The sequence below is a fragment of the Mauremys mutica genome, chromosome 11 (genome assembly GCF_020497125.1).
Source record: "Mauremys mutica isolate MM-2020 ecotype Southern chromosome 11, ASM2049712v1, whole genome shotgun sequence".
Taxonomy (NCBI): Eukaryota; Metazoa; Chordata; order Testudines; family Geoemydidae; genus Mauremys; species Mauremys mutica.
Genome location: NC_059082.1, coordinates 84,199,151 through 84,214,219, shown reverse-complemented (window position 1 = coordinate 84,214,219; position 15,069 = coordinate 84,199,151). Strand labels below are relative to the sequence as shown.

The following is a 15,069-nucleotide window of genomic DNA, read 5'->3' as shown; positions in this document are numbered from 1 at the left end:
AACAAGCATCTTTTGCTGTGTGCATACAGTTCTTTTTACATTCTCAGTTAAGGATATCTCAGTTTCACTACATTAAAGTCACTGGAGTTGCACCAGAGATTAATTTGACCCCACAAGTCTAGAAAACATGTTTGGAGCTATTCCCTTCATAGCACACTATGGACTGCATGAAAACTGAAAACATTAAAACCAAAGCACATTTTCTTCAGAAATTTGTTGGATATAAGAAGTTGGTCAAAAGTGACAGTTGTACCACATCCTCTTACATTCAAGGTTGAACACTACAGTTGTATTTCAGCCTTTTCCATCCCAAGAAATTTGGAAAGGACGATTCTGCACATATTTCCTCAAAATTCACTGGAGAGACACTGAAAAATCTCCTAAAAAACCTTAACATAGGTTTTACAGCTCTGACAGCAAAGGCTATATAAACTGAAGTTCTAAAAACAGCGGCTTCGACAGTTTTTTTTAACAATGGGTTATGAAGAACTACAGCTTCTTGTCTTTTTTGTGAAGGCACATGGTGCTAATCAACTTCCAAAACCCGATTTCTAAACAGATGTCTTATTTTGAGCCTAGACAATAAAGAGCATGTTAACATTTTCTTCTAACTGGAGTTAGAAGAATTGACCTGAAGCCTGAAGGAGGTTGCTGTACTACTCAGGTCCAAACAGGTGGACCCCTTTCCATTTTCAGAGGCATCATTCTAATGAGTAAGAGATACAGGAATACAGAGAATAGAAGGGGTCACTTTTACAGATGTAAAAAGAACAGGAGTACTTGTGGCACCTTAGAGACTAACAAATTTATTTCAGCATGAGCTTTCGTGAGCTACAGCTCACTTCTTCGGATGCACAGAATGGATTTGAATACCAGCACATTTGCTGCTTACTTAGCTATGAAGTGGCTGCACTGGATTGGAATGTGGGAACATTTAGAAAGATGTGCATGAAACAACGCTACTTCCTATACATTTGCCTAATTGTTTTGGTTCTTCAAAGCAAAAATTTGACTGGCTTATCCCTAAAATCTGATACTCCTTTGTACAGCAGAAGATGCCTTAAGTCCACCATAAGAAAAATGCCTTACCATAAAAATGGGAAATTTGCTGGGAAATGGAGTCCAAAATTCATCCTGATTTATTTTAGCTAGCAAAAGCACCTGAATGCTCATCTTTAACCCAATGCTTACTGCATGAAGGGCCGCCCCCCCATAAACAGGCTGGAATGAGTTTACGTTCTCTCCTGATTGACTGGTCAAACTGCTGCCACCACAAACAACGCCACTTTTGAAGAAAATAGTCTCCACAAGCAGGAAGCCCTGAAATGCCGCTTTTAATTTAAATAGTTTCAAACAGAACTCAGTTTAGGTCAAATCCCAGAGCCACTGAAGTCAAGGGGTTTTGCCGTCAGCTTCAACTGGTATCAGGATTTGGCTCTTAATTCACAGTGAAAAATACTTCTCACCATGTTAACTTTCCAACTGTTGAACAACACTGCTGTCACTTTAATTAAAAAAGTGAAACTGTAGGTCTTTAAATTATCAAAATCATTACTTTTACACTTTTTCTGTATTTCCTCTCATCACTCAAAAATGTTTATATAAAAAGCTTGCCTTTCTAATTGGCTTCTTCCTCATTAACCCCAAAATTCACTGGTAGCGATAAGTCACTTCCATGGTGATATACAGGGAACTGTGTCATCACAGTATAAAACAGCCCATTATAAAGCAAAAGCTTCTATTTTAAAGACAAATATCTTGGTGATCAGCAATGATACAAAAGGAAATACAGAATATAGGACATGTTTCCTAAAATACATTTGTAAACATCTGCCACAGTGTGGCAATGGTTCTTTAACATAAATTGGAACAATGTTGACATGTGACAGCTTCTCATATATATATATATATGACATTTTAAAAAGTCAGTACCGGCTACGTATAGTGGCTATTTATTCAGGTAATATACCTTTTTAAATATTAAAACATCTAGTTGGCATAACCTGGGCACATAAAAAAAGCTCTTTTTTGCAACACCACCCTTTATTAGCGCAGCTCAAAACTTTCCTCAAGTTCTGTTTTTTTTTTTTTTTTTAAACTGTTATATTACGTTCAGTACATTTTGGCTGCCTAAAAGCTTTCATTTGTCATTTTTGTCTGCTGCTGTTCTTACCCATACCCTGTTTATGTTCAGCTACTATTGCAAATTCCATCACATTGAATAAAGTTTACTGAAAACTTTTTATTGTAATCAAAAAGTGACATAACAGGGCTGTAATGTATTCTGCAAATCATTCTGCTGATATTTCAGAACTGATATCAGCATTTTCTGCCAGGCAATTAAAAAAAATTCAAATGTGAAAATTCACAGTACAGTAAACTCCACCCAAACTAATTAACGGTGGTTAAAAATAAGATGCCTCAGCAAAACCTTTCATGTTACATGGTCACAACTCACAATTCTGTACAAAATGTTCACTTTATAAAGCTCTGATGTAAAAATCAAATAATCAAGCAGCAATATTTTAAGTGCAGCACAGGGTCTTTCATGTCATTATTTACAAAGCTTGAATTTGTTTACATTATAACAAAATTTAATACAGATGACTTAATAATTAAGTCAATTTTTCTTATCTGTCATTTTATACAGCGACAGATTTCACTTTTTGGTCATCCTTCTCTTTCTCCTTTTCTTTATCTTTGCTCTTCTTGGATTTTTTCTTCTTGTGTTTGTGTTTTTGGCTTTTCTCCAATTCAGATTCATTTCCAGTGTGTTTCTTATGTTTCTTGTGTTTTTTATGCTTCTTATGTTTCTTTTTGTCTTTTTTCTTTTTCTTTTTCTTGCTGTCCTGACTCTCTGCTGAGCTTGCACTGCTGCTGTGGCTTCGAGTCTGACTTTCAGAAGGGCTTTGACTACGGCTGCGGCTAACACTAGGACTACTTTGACTCTGATTTCTACTTACGCCAGGTTGGCCAAGCATTGCTTTAACTGCAGTCTCTTTAGATTTATCCCCTGCCTTTTCTTTCAGTTCTCTAGTATTTCTTCCTATAGAGTCCTCATCTTTTGTTGACACATTACTCTCGCTGTCACTTTCATTGTAGTCTGGGACAAATGCAGCCTCATCAGTTTCTCTAGTTAAGTCAGAGGAGAGTCGAGAGGAGTGGCTTAACTGAGGCTTAGGTTTGATGGTGCTCTTGTCACTCTGCCCAGCAGCATGTTCTCTCTCATTTTTTGCATCCGGTGAGCCATGTTTGTAAGATGATTTATTGCCACTTATGTCTCTGTCTTTATTGCTCTTTGTTTCTGATATGTGTTTCTCTCTCTCTTTACCTGAACTTCTATCTAGAGATTTGTGTTCATCAGATGAACGTTTGGAATCATACGCTGTTTTGTGATCATACGGCCTTCGGTCCCTCTGAGGGCTGTAACTGCTCCTTTTGGACTCTACAGGTCCCTTTTTGGACAATTCTGTACGTTCATCTCTTGGTTTACTCTTCTGGCCTGATGCAGACTCTCTATTTCGAGAAGGGGAGTCTTTTCTCCTTGTTAACTCATTCTTTTCATCTCTACGCTTGAAACTAGAATGATCCCTGCTGCTATCATAGTCAGATTTTTTATCCCTGTTAGGAGTAAAATCTCTAGCAGAAGATCCACGCCCAGTATCATGTTTATCTGAAGATCTGCTGTCTTTGGAAGATTGAGAAAGGTTTTTTAGGTTTCCTTGTTCAGTCCCACGTTCTGAATGGCCTTTTTCTGGTTGAACACTGCTCTTCCTTCTCTCAGAAGTGTCCTTGTCTGACACAGAATGATCCCGGTCTTTGGTTTTCCCTTTTTCATTTGACACAGAATTTTTTGAACTTTTTGCTTCATGCTGGGAGCTTTCATAATTTGCTTCTTTTGCAGTTTTCTGTGGTTTTTCCAAAGGCTCATTTTCTTTTTCATTGTGTTTCACAGGGTTTGTGGGCTTAGCACTGACATTTTTTACAACACTGGCAGGTTTTCCTACATTTGAAGGTGCTTGCGTAGATTTAACGTCTTCCTCTTCAGACTCAAAGTCATCTTTATCCCACTTTGACTGAGGAACCTGAATCATAATAATGACATCTTCAGCAGGGGCTGTTATATCATTATTATACTCTTCCATGGTCTTAATGACTGTTCGTTTTGCATCTGGCTTTTCTTCAGACTTTCTAACAGGGCTGCCTCCAGTAGAGCTAGTGCTAAGGTGGGAGGAAAAAATAAAAAAATATATACATTAATAAAGACCTAAAATCCAGTTACAGCAGATTATAGAGTACATCACTTTGATTAACAAAAATAAAGTTTTTGTTTAATTTCACAATTTAAAGTCTAAATCTTCAATATTCCTTCCAAAAAAATTCATATTATAAAAATGGGCAACAGAGGATAATCCCACAGGGTAGAAAATATGAGCCATAAATTAATATAGTATCTCCCTACTATGCATTTAACTAGTTTATGCACTAGATTATCAGATTGGGAAATCTCGTCTGATAATTCCTGTGTCCTAGTTCTGCCAGTACTAGACAAATAAGGTAGTTCCTTCACCTCTTCAACTGGGAGATCAGCAACCAATGAGACTAATTTTCATCTGTCCAGTGGACCCATGCCACCTTTCTGTTAGTTTTTTTCTAGATATCACATTTATTTTGAAAATGCCTGTTATAGTAATCCAAAAAATCCCATCTTAGATGAGTCTATTATCTTGCTTTTAGCAGTAGCCACACCTGATGGAAGGGCAGCAACACGTTCTTCTCAGTCCACACAATAAATGAGGCATAGTACACACAGCCAGTTGGGCAATACTATACATGAGTGGGTGATAGATAGGAAGCAGCCACAGCATCAGGTGGTGTACCTCTGCACCCCCAAACTGGGTCCTGCATGGAGTGGAACTTGGCTGAATTCAAGGATTTAGGTCAAAGAATCTGTTTTACATGAGTTTGATTTTTAATAGATTAGATTGTAATTTAAGGGCTTGTCTACAGCAGGGGTCGGCAACCTTTCAGAAGTGGTGTGCCGAGTCTTCATTTATTCACTCTAATTTAAGTTTTCGCGTGCCAGTAATACATTTTCACGTTTTTAGAAGGTCTCTTTCTGTAAGTCTATAATATATAACTAAACTATTGTTGTATGTAAAGTAAATAAGGTTTTTTAAAATGTTTAAGAAGCTTCATTTAAAGTTAAATTAAAATGCAGAGGCCCCGGACTGGTGGCCAGGACCAGGTCAGTGAGAGTGCCACTGAAAATCAGCTCGTGTGCCGAAGGCGGCACGCGTACCATAGGTTGCCTACCCCTGGTCTACAGGAACAATTAGTTCACTACAATTGTTTGTACAGGTTGAACCTCTCTAGTGTTGCACCCTTGGGATTTGACCAGAGAATATGCCGAACTACAGGAGGTCAATGCAAAGTGCCAGCGGGTCTCCACAGGAACGGGAAGTAGAGGTGCTGCAGCACCCCCAGGCTTTGTGACCACTGTGGCCCCCGGCATGGAGGTCCTGCTGCCATCCAGGGTCCCGGCCACCGGCCCCGCCCAATGCCGGCCCCAGGTCCCAGCCACCGGCCCCAAGTCCTCCCGCTCCCTCCCAGAGCTTGAATAGTGCGAATCAGCTGTTTGTGGCACTCCAGAAGCGCTGGGAGGGAGTAGTAGTAGTTGATGAGCGTGGGGCCACCAGCGTGCGAGCGGTGCGGGGCAGCAGTGGGAGCTCGGCACCGGTGGATGCTCTGCACCCACTAATTTTTCCCCGTAGGTGCTCCAGCCCAGAAGCACCCATGGAGTCGGTGCCTATGCTAGACCACTGATGTTACCGACCCAGGGAGTGCTGGATTAGAGAGGTATAAAACTAACACTGCTTGATTGTGATTCATATGCTCATTTTACTACCAATTTAGTTGTTCCTGTCATTAGACAACTCTAAGATTTTATTTTATGGTGAGTAGACGAGACAAAACGAGTAAAGAGGAAATCAGAAGGTACCTGGTGTAATCTACAAGAGTTGAACTCGATCCATCAGCTGCTGTTACTTTTCTTCTCATTTTTCCTTTCACTTTTTCTTGTTTAACTTTGCTGCTGGGTGGCTCAGGTTTCTCGGCAGGTTCTTTTGTAGGAGGCACATTTTCCCCACTTACAATCTTTTTGCCTGTTTCTCGGTTTAGTTTAATCTTTTTTGCTGGGGCAATCAGAGAAGCAGCTTTGTCCTTTTCAGGAGATCTCTCTGCTTTTTCACTATCAGGCTCAGTTTTTCCCTTTGGTGATGGTTTCACTTCAGCAACTTCTGCTTTAGAGGTTTTTAATGAAGTGGTTTCATGTTCCTTTTCTACCTTTTCCTCTGCCTTTCTTTTTCTTTTTTCAGGTTTTGTATCAGTAGGTTTGCTTTTTTCCACTGGTTTTTTTGACTTCTCTTCCTTGCTTGATGGCTTTTCTGGCTTGGATTCTTTTGGATGCTCTTTCTTTACTTTTTCGTCCTTGGCTGGTCTGGTTTCTGGATGCTCTTTTGTCACTTTTGGGTTACCTTTCCGTGGTGTGCCAAGTGCCTTCTCATCCTTTTGAGATGACGTCGATTTAGTACTGTCTGTCTTTGGCAACTCCTCCTTTGCTTTTTTCATAGGAGGCTCAGTTCGAGGAGACTTTTCACGATCAGCCTCTGCTTTTTCTTGGGGTGCTTTAGATGGTTTTACTAAACTGTCTTTCTTGGTAGTGGCAGTTCCTTCTGTTTTTCGTTTTGTCTTGTCAACTTTTACTTTAGGTTTATCTTTCTCTTTTTTCTCTTTTTCAGATACTGGTTTAAAAGCAATAGAATCTGCTTCCATAGGCTCATCTCTGACAGGTGTAGCATCATCCCTACTTGGGAGCATGAACAGTGAGTCAGTTTTAATTTCTTCCCCCCCACCAGGCTCTCTGGGTTTTCGCGAGCCTTCCAACAACTCAGCATTGGGAAAGCCTTCACTCTCTTCCCCTTTCCTTCTCTTTCTATGCTTTTTATGTTTATTTCCTTTGCCATCTCCTGATGGATTTTCAGCTTCCTTTTCCTTTGATTTTGTAGGATCTTTAATGTTGTGGCTTTCTCGGCCTGAAGGCTTTTCTGGATAATTGCTACCTATATTGCGACTTCTATGGCTTTGTCCACTAGCAAAATCCTCTCTACGACCCCGAGCATATGGGGAATTCTCTCGCCTGGATCCTGGTGGACCAAATCGGTCTGGAGAAAAGTTCTCTCTATTCACTGGAGGTCTAGGCTGAGCTCCAGCAGCATAGCCCTTGTAAAACTTTTCATACCACTCTCGATAGTTTCTTTCCCATTCTCTGTATCTTTCTTTTTCAAATGGATCTCTAAAATCAACAGATCTGCCATAGTATGCTTTCATGTCATATGGTGGAACTTCTCTATACCGGTTAATATATTCTCTCTCGCCCTCTCCTTGAGGTATAGTCCGCTTAGTGGGGGATTGGCCTCTAAAAACTGGAGATCTTGATCGTGAATGGTATCTTCTATATGCGGGTGACCTTGATCTCGAACGATGATATCCATGGGACCTTGACCTAGAACGATAGTTACGACTCTTCCCCCTGCCTCTTCTTGGGTATGGAGGTGATCGTGAGTATGAACGAGAGTGTGAGCGACTAAAGGATCGAGAGTAGGAACGGGAGCGGGATGAACCTGATCTTGACTTGGAGTACGTATATGAACTTCTAGAGTAAGATGAAGCACTATATGGTGACTTGGACCTTAAAAAACAAAAAACCAACAAAACACTTTTAATGTAAAATAATCCCTTCACTCTGCTTTAAAAAAACCAAACCCATCCTCCCAAAAAATATTTTTCCCTTTTCTATATTTTGTTACCAAAACCACTGTAGGCAGTTAACACAGTCATAATGCCACTGCAAGCTTCTTACAAGTAAATCCGTTGTGTAAAACAGTGTCTCTCCACATGACATGCAAAAGTTGCTCTTTTGATTCAGCTAGCATAACAATTGGTGCAGGAAGACTACAAGCCCAGTGTCTAGCCCAATCACTCATTTCCATCATATTAACTACCATGTTTGTTAATTGATTTAAGGTGGTGTATAGTGGCCTCTACTGGTATGTGTAAGCACAGACAAATATTTCATTACTTGGCAAATCAGTCCGCTGTACAGAACATTTATGTTGCAACAGGATGCTAAAAGGGCAAGTCTTAATGGCTAAAGTGCAGAACCAGGCATTAGAAGACCATGAATTAACTTGAAGACAAAGCTAAATCTTAACAAAATGCCAGCTCAGTCACAATTTAACTTTACTGCTTATTTGGTAATTTGCACAGTGTGCATAATATTCTGTACTGCAACATGACATACGATATTATTTAACTAATGCTTTCAGCTAGGACTCCTCACTGGAGATAAGTGCAATACATTGATAAAGCCTAAGAACAGTGACCTTGTTTCAAGTAAAATCACATTTAAAAGCTTTTAAAGCTTTCAACTTGTAACTTTTGGTAATACTACAAATGATTCAGTGTTACTACCAATATTGTGATTTGTATGGTGTTATTACTGAAGAATTTTTCAGACCAAGGTAGCAGAACAGAAGTGTACTATTAGGGTGGGAAGCTTTTAAGGACTTTCAGGACACTGATGATATTTTCCTGGCAGAAACTTTTAAAAAAGGATGCCTAATGTAACATGCCACTACACTTTCATCAGTTCCCCGTGAAGTAGCCCTTCAACCATAATTTAACATAAATGTTTTCAAAAAATTAAATACAACAGCAAATACACTTTTTTTCATTCCTGAGAAAAGCTGAATGAAGTAAAGTGAACTTAATGCTAGTGAAAGGCACCAGATACGTAGTCCTAGAAGTTAAACTCTTCCAAAGTATCCATAGATTAGATGACACACAGGCAGAAGTAGTGGAGTCTTTTCACACTTTGCTAAGAAACACCTACAGAGTCACGTAGGGAATTCAGTAAGCACATCTACTCAGTTTATCGCCTGTGATGAGATATGGTATGTCTATACTACCCGCCGCATCGACAGGCAGCGATTGATCCATCGCATCTAGTTAGACACAATAAATCGACCCCCGAGCGCTCTCCTGTCAATTCCTGTACTCCAATGGCACGAGAGGCGCAGGCGGAGTCGACAGGGGAGCGTCAGCAGTGGACTCACCGAAAACACTGCAGTGAGTAGATCTAAGTACATTGACTTCAGCTACAGCTACGTTATTCACGTAGCTGAAGTTGCGCAACTTAGATTGATTCCCCCCGCAGTGTAAACCAGGCCATAATCTACAAGGATGTCACCGCAGGCATAGGGATCTCCCTCACCCAAACCGGACTAAGTCGTAATTCCAGATGGGTAAAACTGCTGCAAGATTATAAAAATTTCTAGTCAATTACAATCAGGACCAAATGTTGCCAATGATCTAACCATGAAACTTGTATCATATTGCTAATCCCTCTGAAGAAAGAGGGGTGGAGTGGAACTCTTTTTAATTCTGCTAGATTAGTTGGCTCTGCATTACAGACATGTAAAACAATTACCTGGAAAATGAGCGTCTGCGTTCTTTTTGAATCTTCTTGTATTCCATCAGTTCTTTAGCAAAATCATTTGTAAACTCATCGAGTTTGGACTTTTTCTTTTCTCTGTTAAAATAAAATTATGATAGTTTGAACATATACACATAAACAAAGGCATCAAGAAACAAATATTAATATTAAAACATTTACATTGCATGCAAATAAAAAATGAACATCCTATTTTTATGAAAAACTAATATTTCCTATATGAATTTCATGGCAAACTTTAGAATTACAGTTGTCTTGTTTTAGTTTTTTAGGTTTACTACCTTGTAATGCAAAGCACATTGGAAAATTTGCTTTATATGTCACTTTTGCTTATAGCAGATGCACTTTAGTGTAATTGCTGTCCAATATGCTATTGAAATAGAATAATGAAAAATAATGCAACTTCATTCAGAGCCAAATACTTACTCCTCTTTAAGTCTCCGCTGCTCTCTGTAAAATTCCTCCCTAGATAAAGGAGGTGCTTGTGTCGTTGGGATGGTATTTGAATGAGCCGTTGGTACTGCTGTTGGTACCCAAGGTGTTGATATGTTTGCAGGAGCTGGGGGGTATCCTGGTGGGGGGACATTGTACCCAGCAGGTGGAGGCTGACCAGGTGGAAATTGAGGAGGAAACTGTGGTGGAGGTACCCCCGGTGGAAGAGGAAGTGCATGGGGAGGTGGAGGAAACAGGGGAGGTGGAGGCACAGTCACAAAGACAGGTGTTGATGCTGGTAATGTTGGGGCCTGAGTCCTTTGTGTACGTTCACTATGCGGGCGTCCTCGATTTGAACTTCTAAAGAAACCCAAAAACACGTGTCACTGTTTGTTACACTCTGCCCTTATTTTAAAAGAGGAAAGTGAAGGAAGCTTGTGTCCGTCTGAGGGCATTTCCTGTCCTTGTCCTCAATTTAAGTCTCTTAAACTCCACCCTGCTTATATGTCTGCTCATTTCATTCTATACTCCTCTTGCTCCTGACTCTCCCCTCCATATCCTCACCCCCAACTGCTCCCTCTATCTTCTTTCCTCACTCTCAGTTTTGCAATTTTGGACAGATGCTCCCTATGCTTATGACAGTCTCCCACTTTGTGTGTACCAAATGCCCACCGCTCCTCTGCCAATCTTTCATACATTTAATACTTTGCACTTGAGCACTTATCTTCAACGCACTCTACAAATGTTAACTAATCTTCTCTTGAACTTCTTTAAACTTCTTTCTTAGAGTCTTCCTATGTTGTTGATCTCACAATGATGCATCTGCACTTTCTTGTGCCTGAACTGCTGTCCTGTTTATTGATTGAGAGTTTAATATATTTGTGGTATGGATTTTTTTTTTAAAAGTGTTTTGTAAAGTGCTATGTATGCTTACAGCACAACAGCAATCAAATAAATGAATATACATCCCAGAAAGAACAATTAGCTGGATGATGACATAGGATTGAAAGGGATTAGCTTCACCATTTGAAAGCACTGAGTCAGAGAACCCAAAATTGCTGTAAAGTAAATGTTATGTGTTTTTTTTATTTGCATAATTTAGTCATCTTAAACAATATCAACCAAATTCTTTAATAAGCAGAACTTATAACTCTGAAACTGATTTCCAATGGCTTCAAATAAAGCCAATTCCTTCAGCCCTATTCTGCAAACTATCAAGAGGGAAGTTTTCTACCTGCTTTTTTTAAAATTATATTTGAGATTATAAAATCTTTGTCATGATTTATTATTTGAAAGTGGATTTATTTTTTGCAATATCTTGTAGATTACACTCAAATTTCCCTTTATGCAATCCTAAGGAAATCTACAGTCCCAATTTGTTAAAACAAATTCAGATGAAAGCATATAAACATGGTAATTACCATTTGGCTTAGATTCACCACACCTGTCTACATATACTTAGGTAACAAGTAGTTTACAGTGAAATATGTTCAATAACTAAATCACAGTTAAATTTAACAAATTAGCAAGCTGCTTAAAAGCACTACAAAGTGAAATGTTTTTTGCAAATATACTTACGGTTCCCAGGCTGGCCTATTGCCTGCAGAGCGAACCGTATTGGTTCTTATTGGCTGACCTATTTGGGGGGAAAAAAATTCTTTTCAGATAAACTGAAGAAATATTTCTATAAGAACAGGGCTAAAGTTATGGTTACTCACCAGTAGTGGGTATTGACTGTCCCTGTGAAGTCAACTGGCCTTGTAATGCTGGCTGTCTTAGTACAGGAACCTGGTAGCCCTTAGGGATCAAGAGGGAAAAATCAGAGAAGCTTTCTCAAAACATAATTAACTCATTATATATGCTCAAGTAAAATTTACCTTCTCTTCCATCACAGTGCTAATCGATAGAGAGGAAGAAGTTTTAGAATGTTCGGAGGCTGTCACAATTGCAGCAGGAGGTATAACACTATCAGCATCACTGGGAAAAAAAACAAAGGACACAAGATTTGTGATATTCAAATATGGTGTTTTAAGTTATTGAAAGAAAAAGGACTGAGGTAAATAAGAAAAAGCTGCACTATTTTTAATTATTGCAAAGAAGAACATGTTGCATAAAAACAGATTTAGGACTGTAAAAAAGGTAAAGTACAAGTTTACTGAAGGAGAGGGTCAGAAGGGAACACACAAGTTTTCCAGAGTAGCCTCTATATTTTCACATGCAAATTTTAGATTGTGTACATTTAGACTTTTACATACAAATCTCAGTTCCAGGGTGTGTAAAATTTAGTAAAGACATACTTTCAAATAGAAATTTAGTGGCTGGAATGAGACCATTTTGAAATATGGCCCTCAGGTGTTTAAGGATATAGGTATGCTATACTGTATTTGTATTGTATCCTTGTATTTTGCTATGATACTCAGACCTGAAGAGCAGCTGTGTGTAAGCTTGAAAGCTCGTCTCTCTCACCAACAGAAGTTGGCCTAGTAAAAGATATTACCTCACCCACCCTGTCTCTCTAATAGGTAGGCTGACACTTTGTTTGACAGAGGTACTGTCTTCTAGGTTCAAACCACAGAGCTAGCGACGTGAGCCTTCAACTACAGTTTATTTTTTTAAAGCAGACTTTAATGTAATTTCATGGGAAGTTGTTTTGGACCTTAAATTTACAGTGTGAAGAGTTAAATTTACATAGCTTCTAATTAATGCTCTCTAACTCACTATGCCTCAAACCTACATACATCACTGTTGCTTTGATTTATGTATTTCATTGCCGCTAGGTCAAACCCTGTATGATGTAGATGATAGAACTTGAGCAGAAGGAGCGAGATGAATGTAAATGGTAAGTTTTACCTGTAGATGCATTTTTGTAGTTTAAGAGAATGCACAGTGTCTCCTCAGTAGTAAGAAAAGCAAACCTAATAGGAGTCAAGAATGCTTTCCAATTGGAAAAGACTGATGTATCAAGTAGCAAAATGGTAACTTTAGCAGCCGCTGTTCGCTGCTAAATTTAGAGAGTGTTCCCCCAGAAAAGACAGTGGGAGAAGAGTTCCTATAAGAAAGTAATCCTACACTGGGAGAGATTTAGTAGTGACCAAATAGTCACCAAGATAAGTGCTTCTGGGGAACTGGCTGCTCTTGAGTGATGCATGTCACCAACATATCACAAAACTGAGTCTTTATTTAAAAGAATTATGAACATCTCCAAAAGAGCAGACTAATATAACTAATTCTTTTACAAAGAAGCAGATACACATGAATGAAATAAGACTTGGTGTGCCTCAAATAGATAAGAAAAGTCTATAGAAACAAATGCTTGAGTACCATTCTCCCAGTACCTCATGGAGTCACTACTAAAAGGATAAGGTCTCACAAGGTCATGAAGTGTTCATATGTTGGATATACATAATGTGTCAAAGAACACAATCACTGATTTCAAAGCGGAGTGGAGGGGGGAAAATTAAGTTTGTGAATTCCACCCTAGCAGAATACAAGGTGAATGACCTGTTAAGTTACAGCAGGGAAAGTGAAAGACAATATGATAAATGAGAACCTCCAAGGCTGTACTTGGAGCTGGAAAGGAGAGGTTTGTCTGTTAACTCTCACTAAAGCACATATAAACAGCTACCAAACAAGATAAAGCATTAGAAGTAAATGGAAGTGGAAAACCAGCATTAACATTTTTATTTCTTTTTCAATTGTGTTAAACTACAAGTTTACTTACTGAAAAGGTCCTTCTGTTTTTTCAGAGTGAAGAGATATGGACATTGTTGCAGAGATATCAGCAGCAGGTGCGGTGGCAGAAGACTGATTTACTGGCAAAGTAGTCGTCACAGATGACTGACTAGGAGTCAATGATGATGTTAGAGAAGGTGAAGAAGTGATTGGAATCATTAGAGGATCCTGTTGTCTGGAAACTGGAGGCCTTACTGCGGGTTGCAGGTTCCGCTGAACTGTCGGTCTTGGTGGTTGTATCTGCTTACGGAGCCTTTTTGTGTAGCCAGTTTCATTTTTGAAGTTGTTTACAGCCTAGAGGTAGAAAAATCATTGTTACATAAAGGTTATGATATATGTACATTATGATCCCTATAAAAAACTTCCTTCACTAAGCGTTAAGGTTGAACTATTATCTCTAGTTTTCAGAGCTAAGAACCGCTTTGAGGTAAAAAAGGAAGATCACTCCCTACAGAGCTATCATATGAGGCTGTCCTCAGATGCACGAACAGCGCTGTATCCGTTTATTCTGTCTTCATATTTGCAAGCTTCTCTTCACAACAGTGAAAACTGGAAGCATGATTTCTTTTTGTGTAAACCAACAATCGAGCATCCTTTTGACAAAATATATATTTAACTATGAAAATATCTGTCAATGTTTTTTGCTGAAATCTAGAAGTGAGCCAATTTTCTAATCTCCTAAATCAGGAATTTGCTAGCTGTATTTTTAAAGTGATAATTTCAAAATAAGCAATTAACAGATTTGAAAATGCAAATCTCAACCAGTCTTAATTATGGTGATGGATCCATGAAGTAGAATTTTCTTGCCTCGCTACTTACAAATAAGATGAGCTTTTCTTACATACATTATATGTAAAGTGAAGTTACCTGGCGTAAGAATTTGTTGGCAATTAAAGCATCAGGGGAAACATCTGTTTGATGACAAGTTGGGCAGGTATGTTCCTCTGATTCCAGTAGTGATGTTCTGATACCTGTGAACAAACAGAAGTACCTGAGCTAACAAATATTTGGGTCATACTTTACTCTCATATCCCTGTACACAACTAAAATTGGGGTCCAGGGGAAACATGGACTGGGCGGAAAACATTTAAACAGGGACTTATTGAGGAGTTCTAGTATGGGGTATTATACTTTAAAACAAATTCTGTGACCACACACTAATAATAAACAGTGACTTAATAACAGATAAAGAAATGACAGGTTGATTACAAAAAATATTTTTTGTAAAAAGAAAGATTTACAGATCATAAAAGAAAAGAATTGTTTCCATGGCTTTTTGAAAATTCCACCTTAAAAAAAAAACCACCACCTTGTTCAGACTTAAACATTTA

At 38.8% G+C, this 15,069-nt stretch overlaps 1 protein-coding gene across 3 annotated transcripts in view; it reads right to left on the bottom strand.

Annotated features, from left to right (window-relative positions):
• Positions 1-2,222: 2,222 nt before the first annotated feature.
• The window catches only part of RBBP6 (RB binding protein 6, ubiquitin ligase), a 38,521-nt gene continuing 25,674 nt past the window's right edge, over positions 2,223-15,069 (bottom strand). For 2 of the 3 annotated variants that reach the window (XM_044978975.1, XM_044978976.1), the window contains 9 exons: positions 14,606-14,709; positions 13,728-14,032; positions 11,884-11,983; positions 11,725-11,803; positions 11,585-11,642; positions 10,001-10,366; positions 9,551-9,652; positions 6,002-7,750; positions 2,223-4,221 (listed from right to left, as the gene is read on the bottom strand). In XM_044978975.1, the coding sequence (XP_044834910.1) occupies positions 2,643-4,221; positions 6,002-7,750; positions 9,551-9,652; positions 10,001-10,366; positions 11,585-11,642; positions 11,725-11,803; positions 11,884-11,983; positions 13,728-14,032; positions 14,606-14,709 (4,442 nt within the window). In that variant the 3' untranslated portion in view covers positions 2,223-2,642. The remainder of the gene's footprint in view (positions 4,222-6,001; positions 7,751-9,550; positions 9,653-10,000; positions 10,367-11,584; positions 11,643-11,724; positions 11,804-11,883; positions 11,984-13,727; positions 14,033-14,605; positions 14,710-15,069) is intronic. The other variant, XM_044978977.1, reaches the window with a different exon arrangement.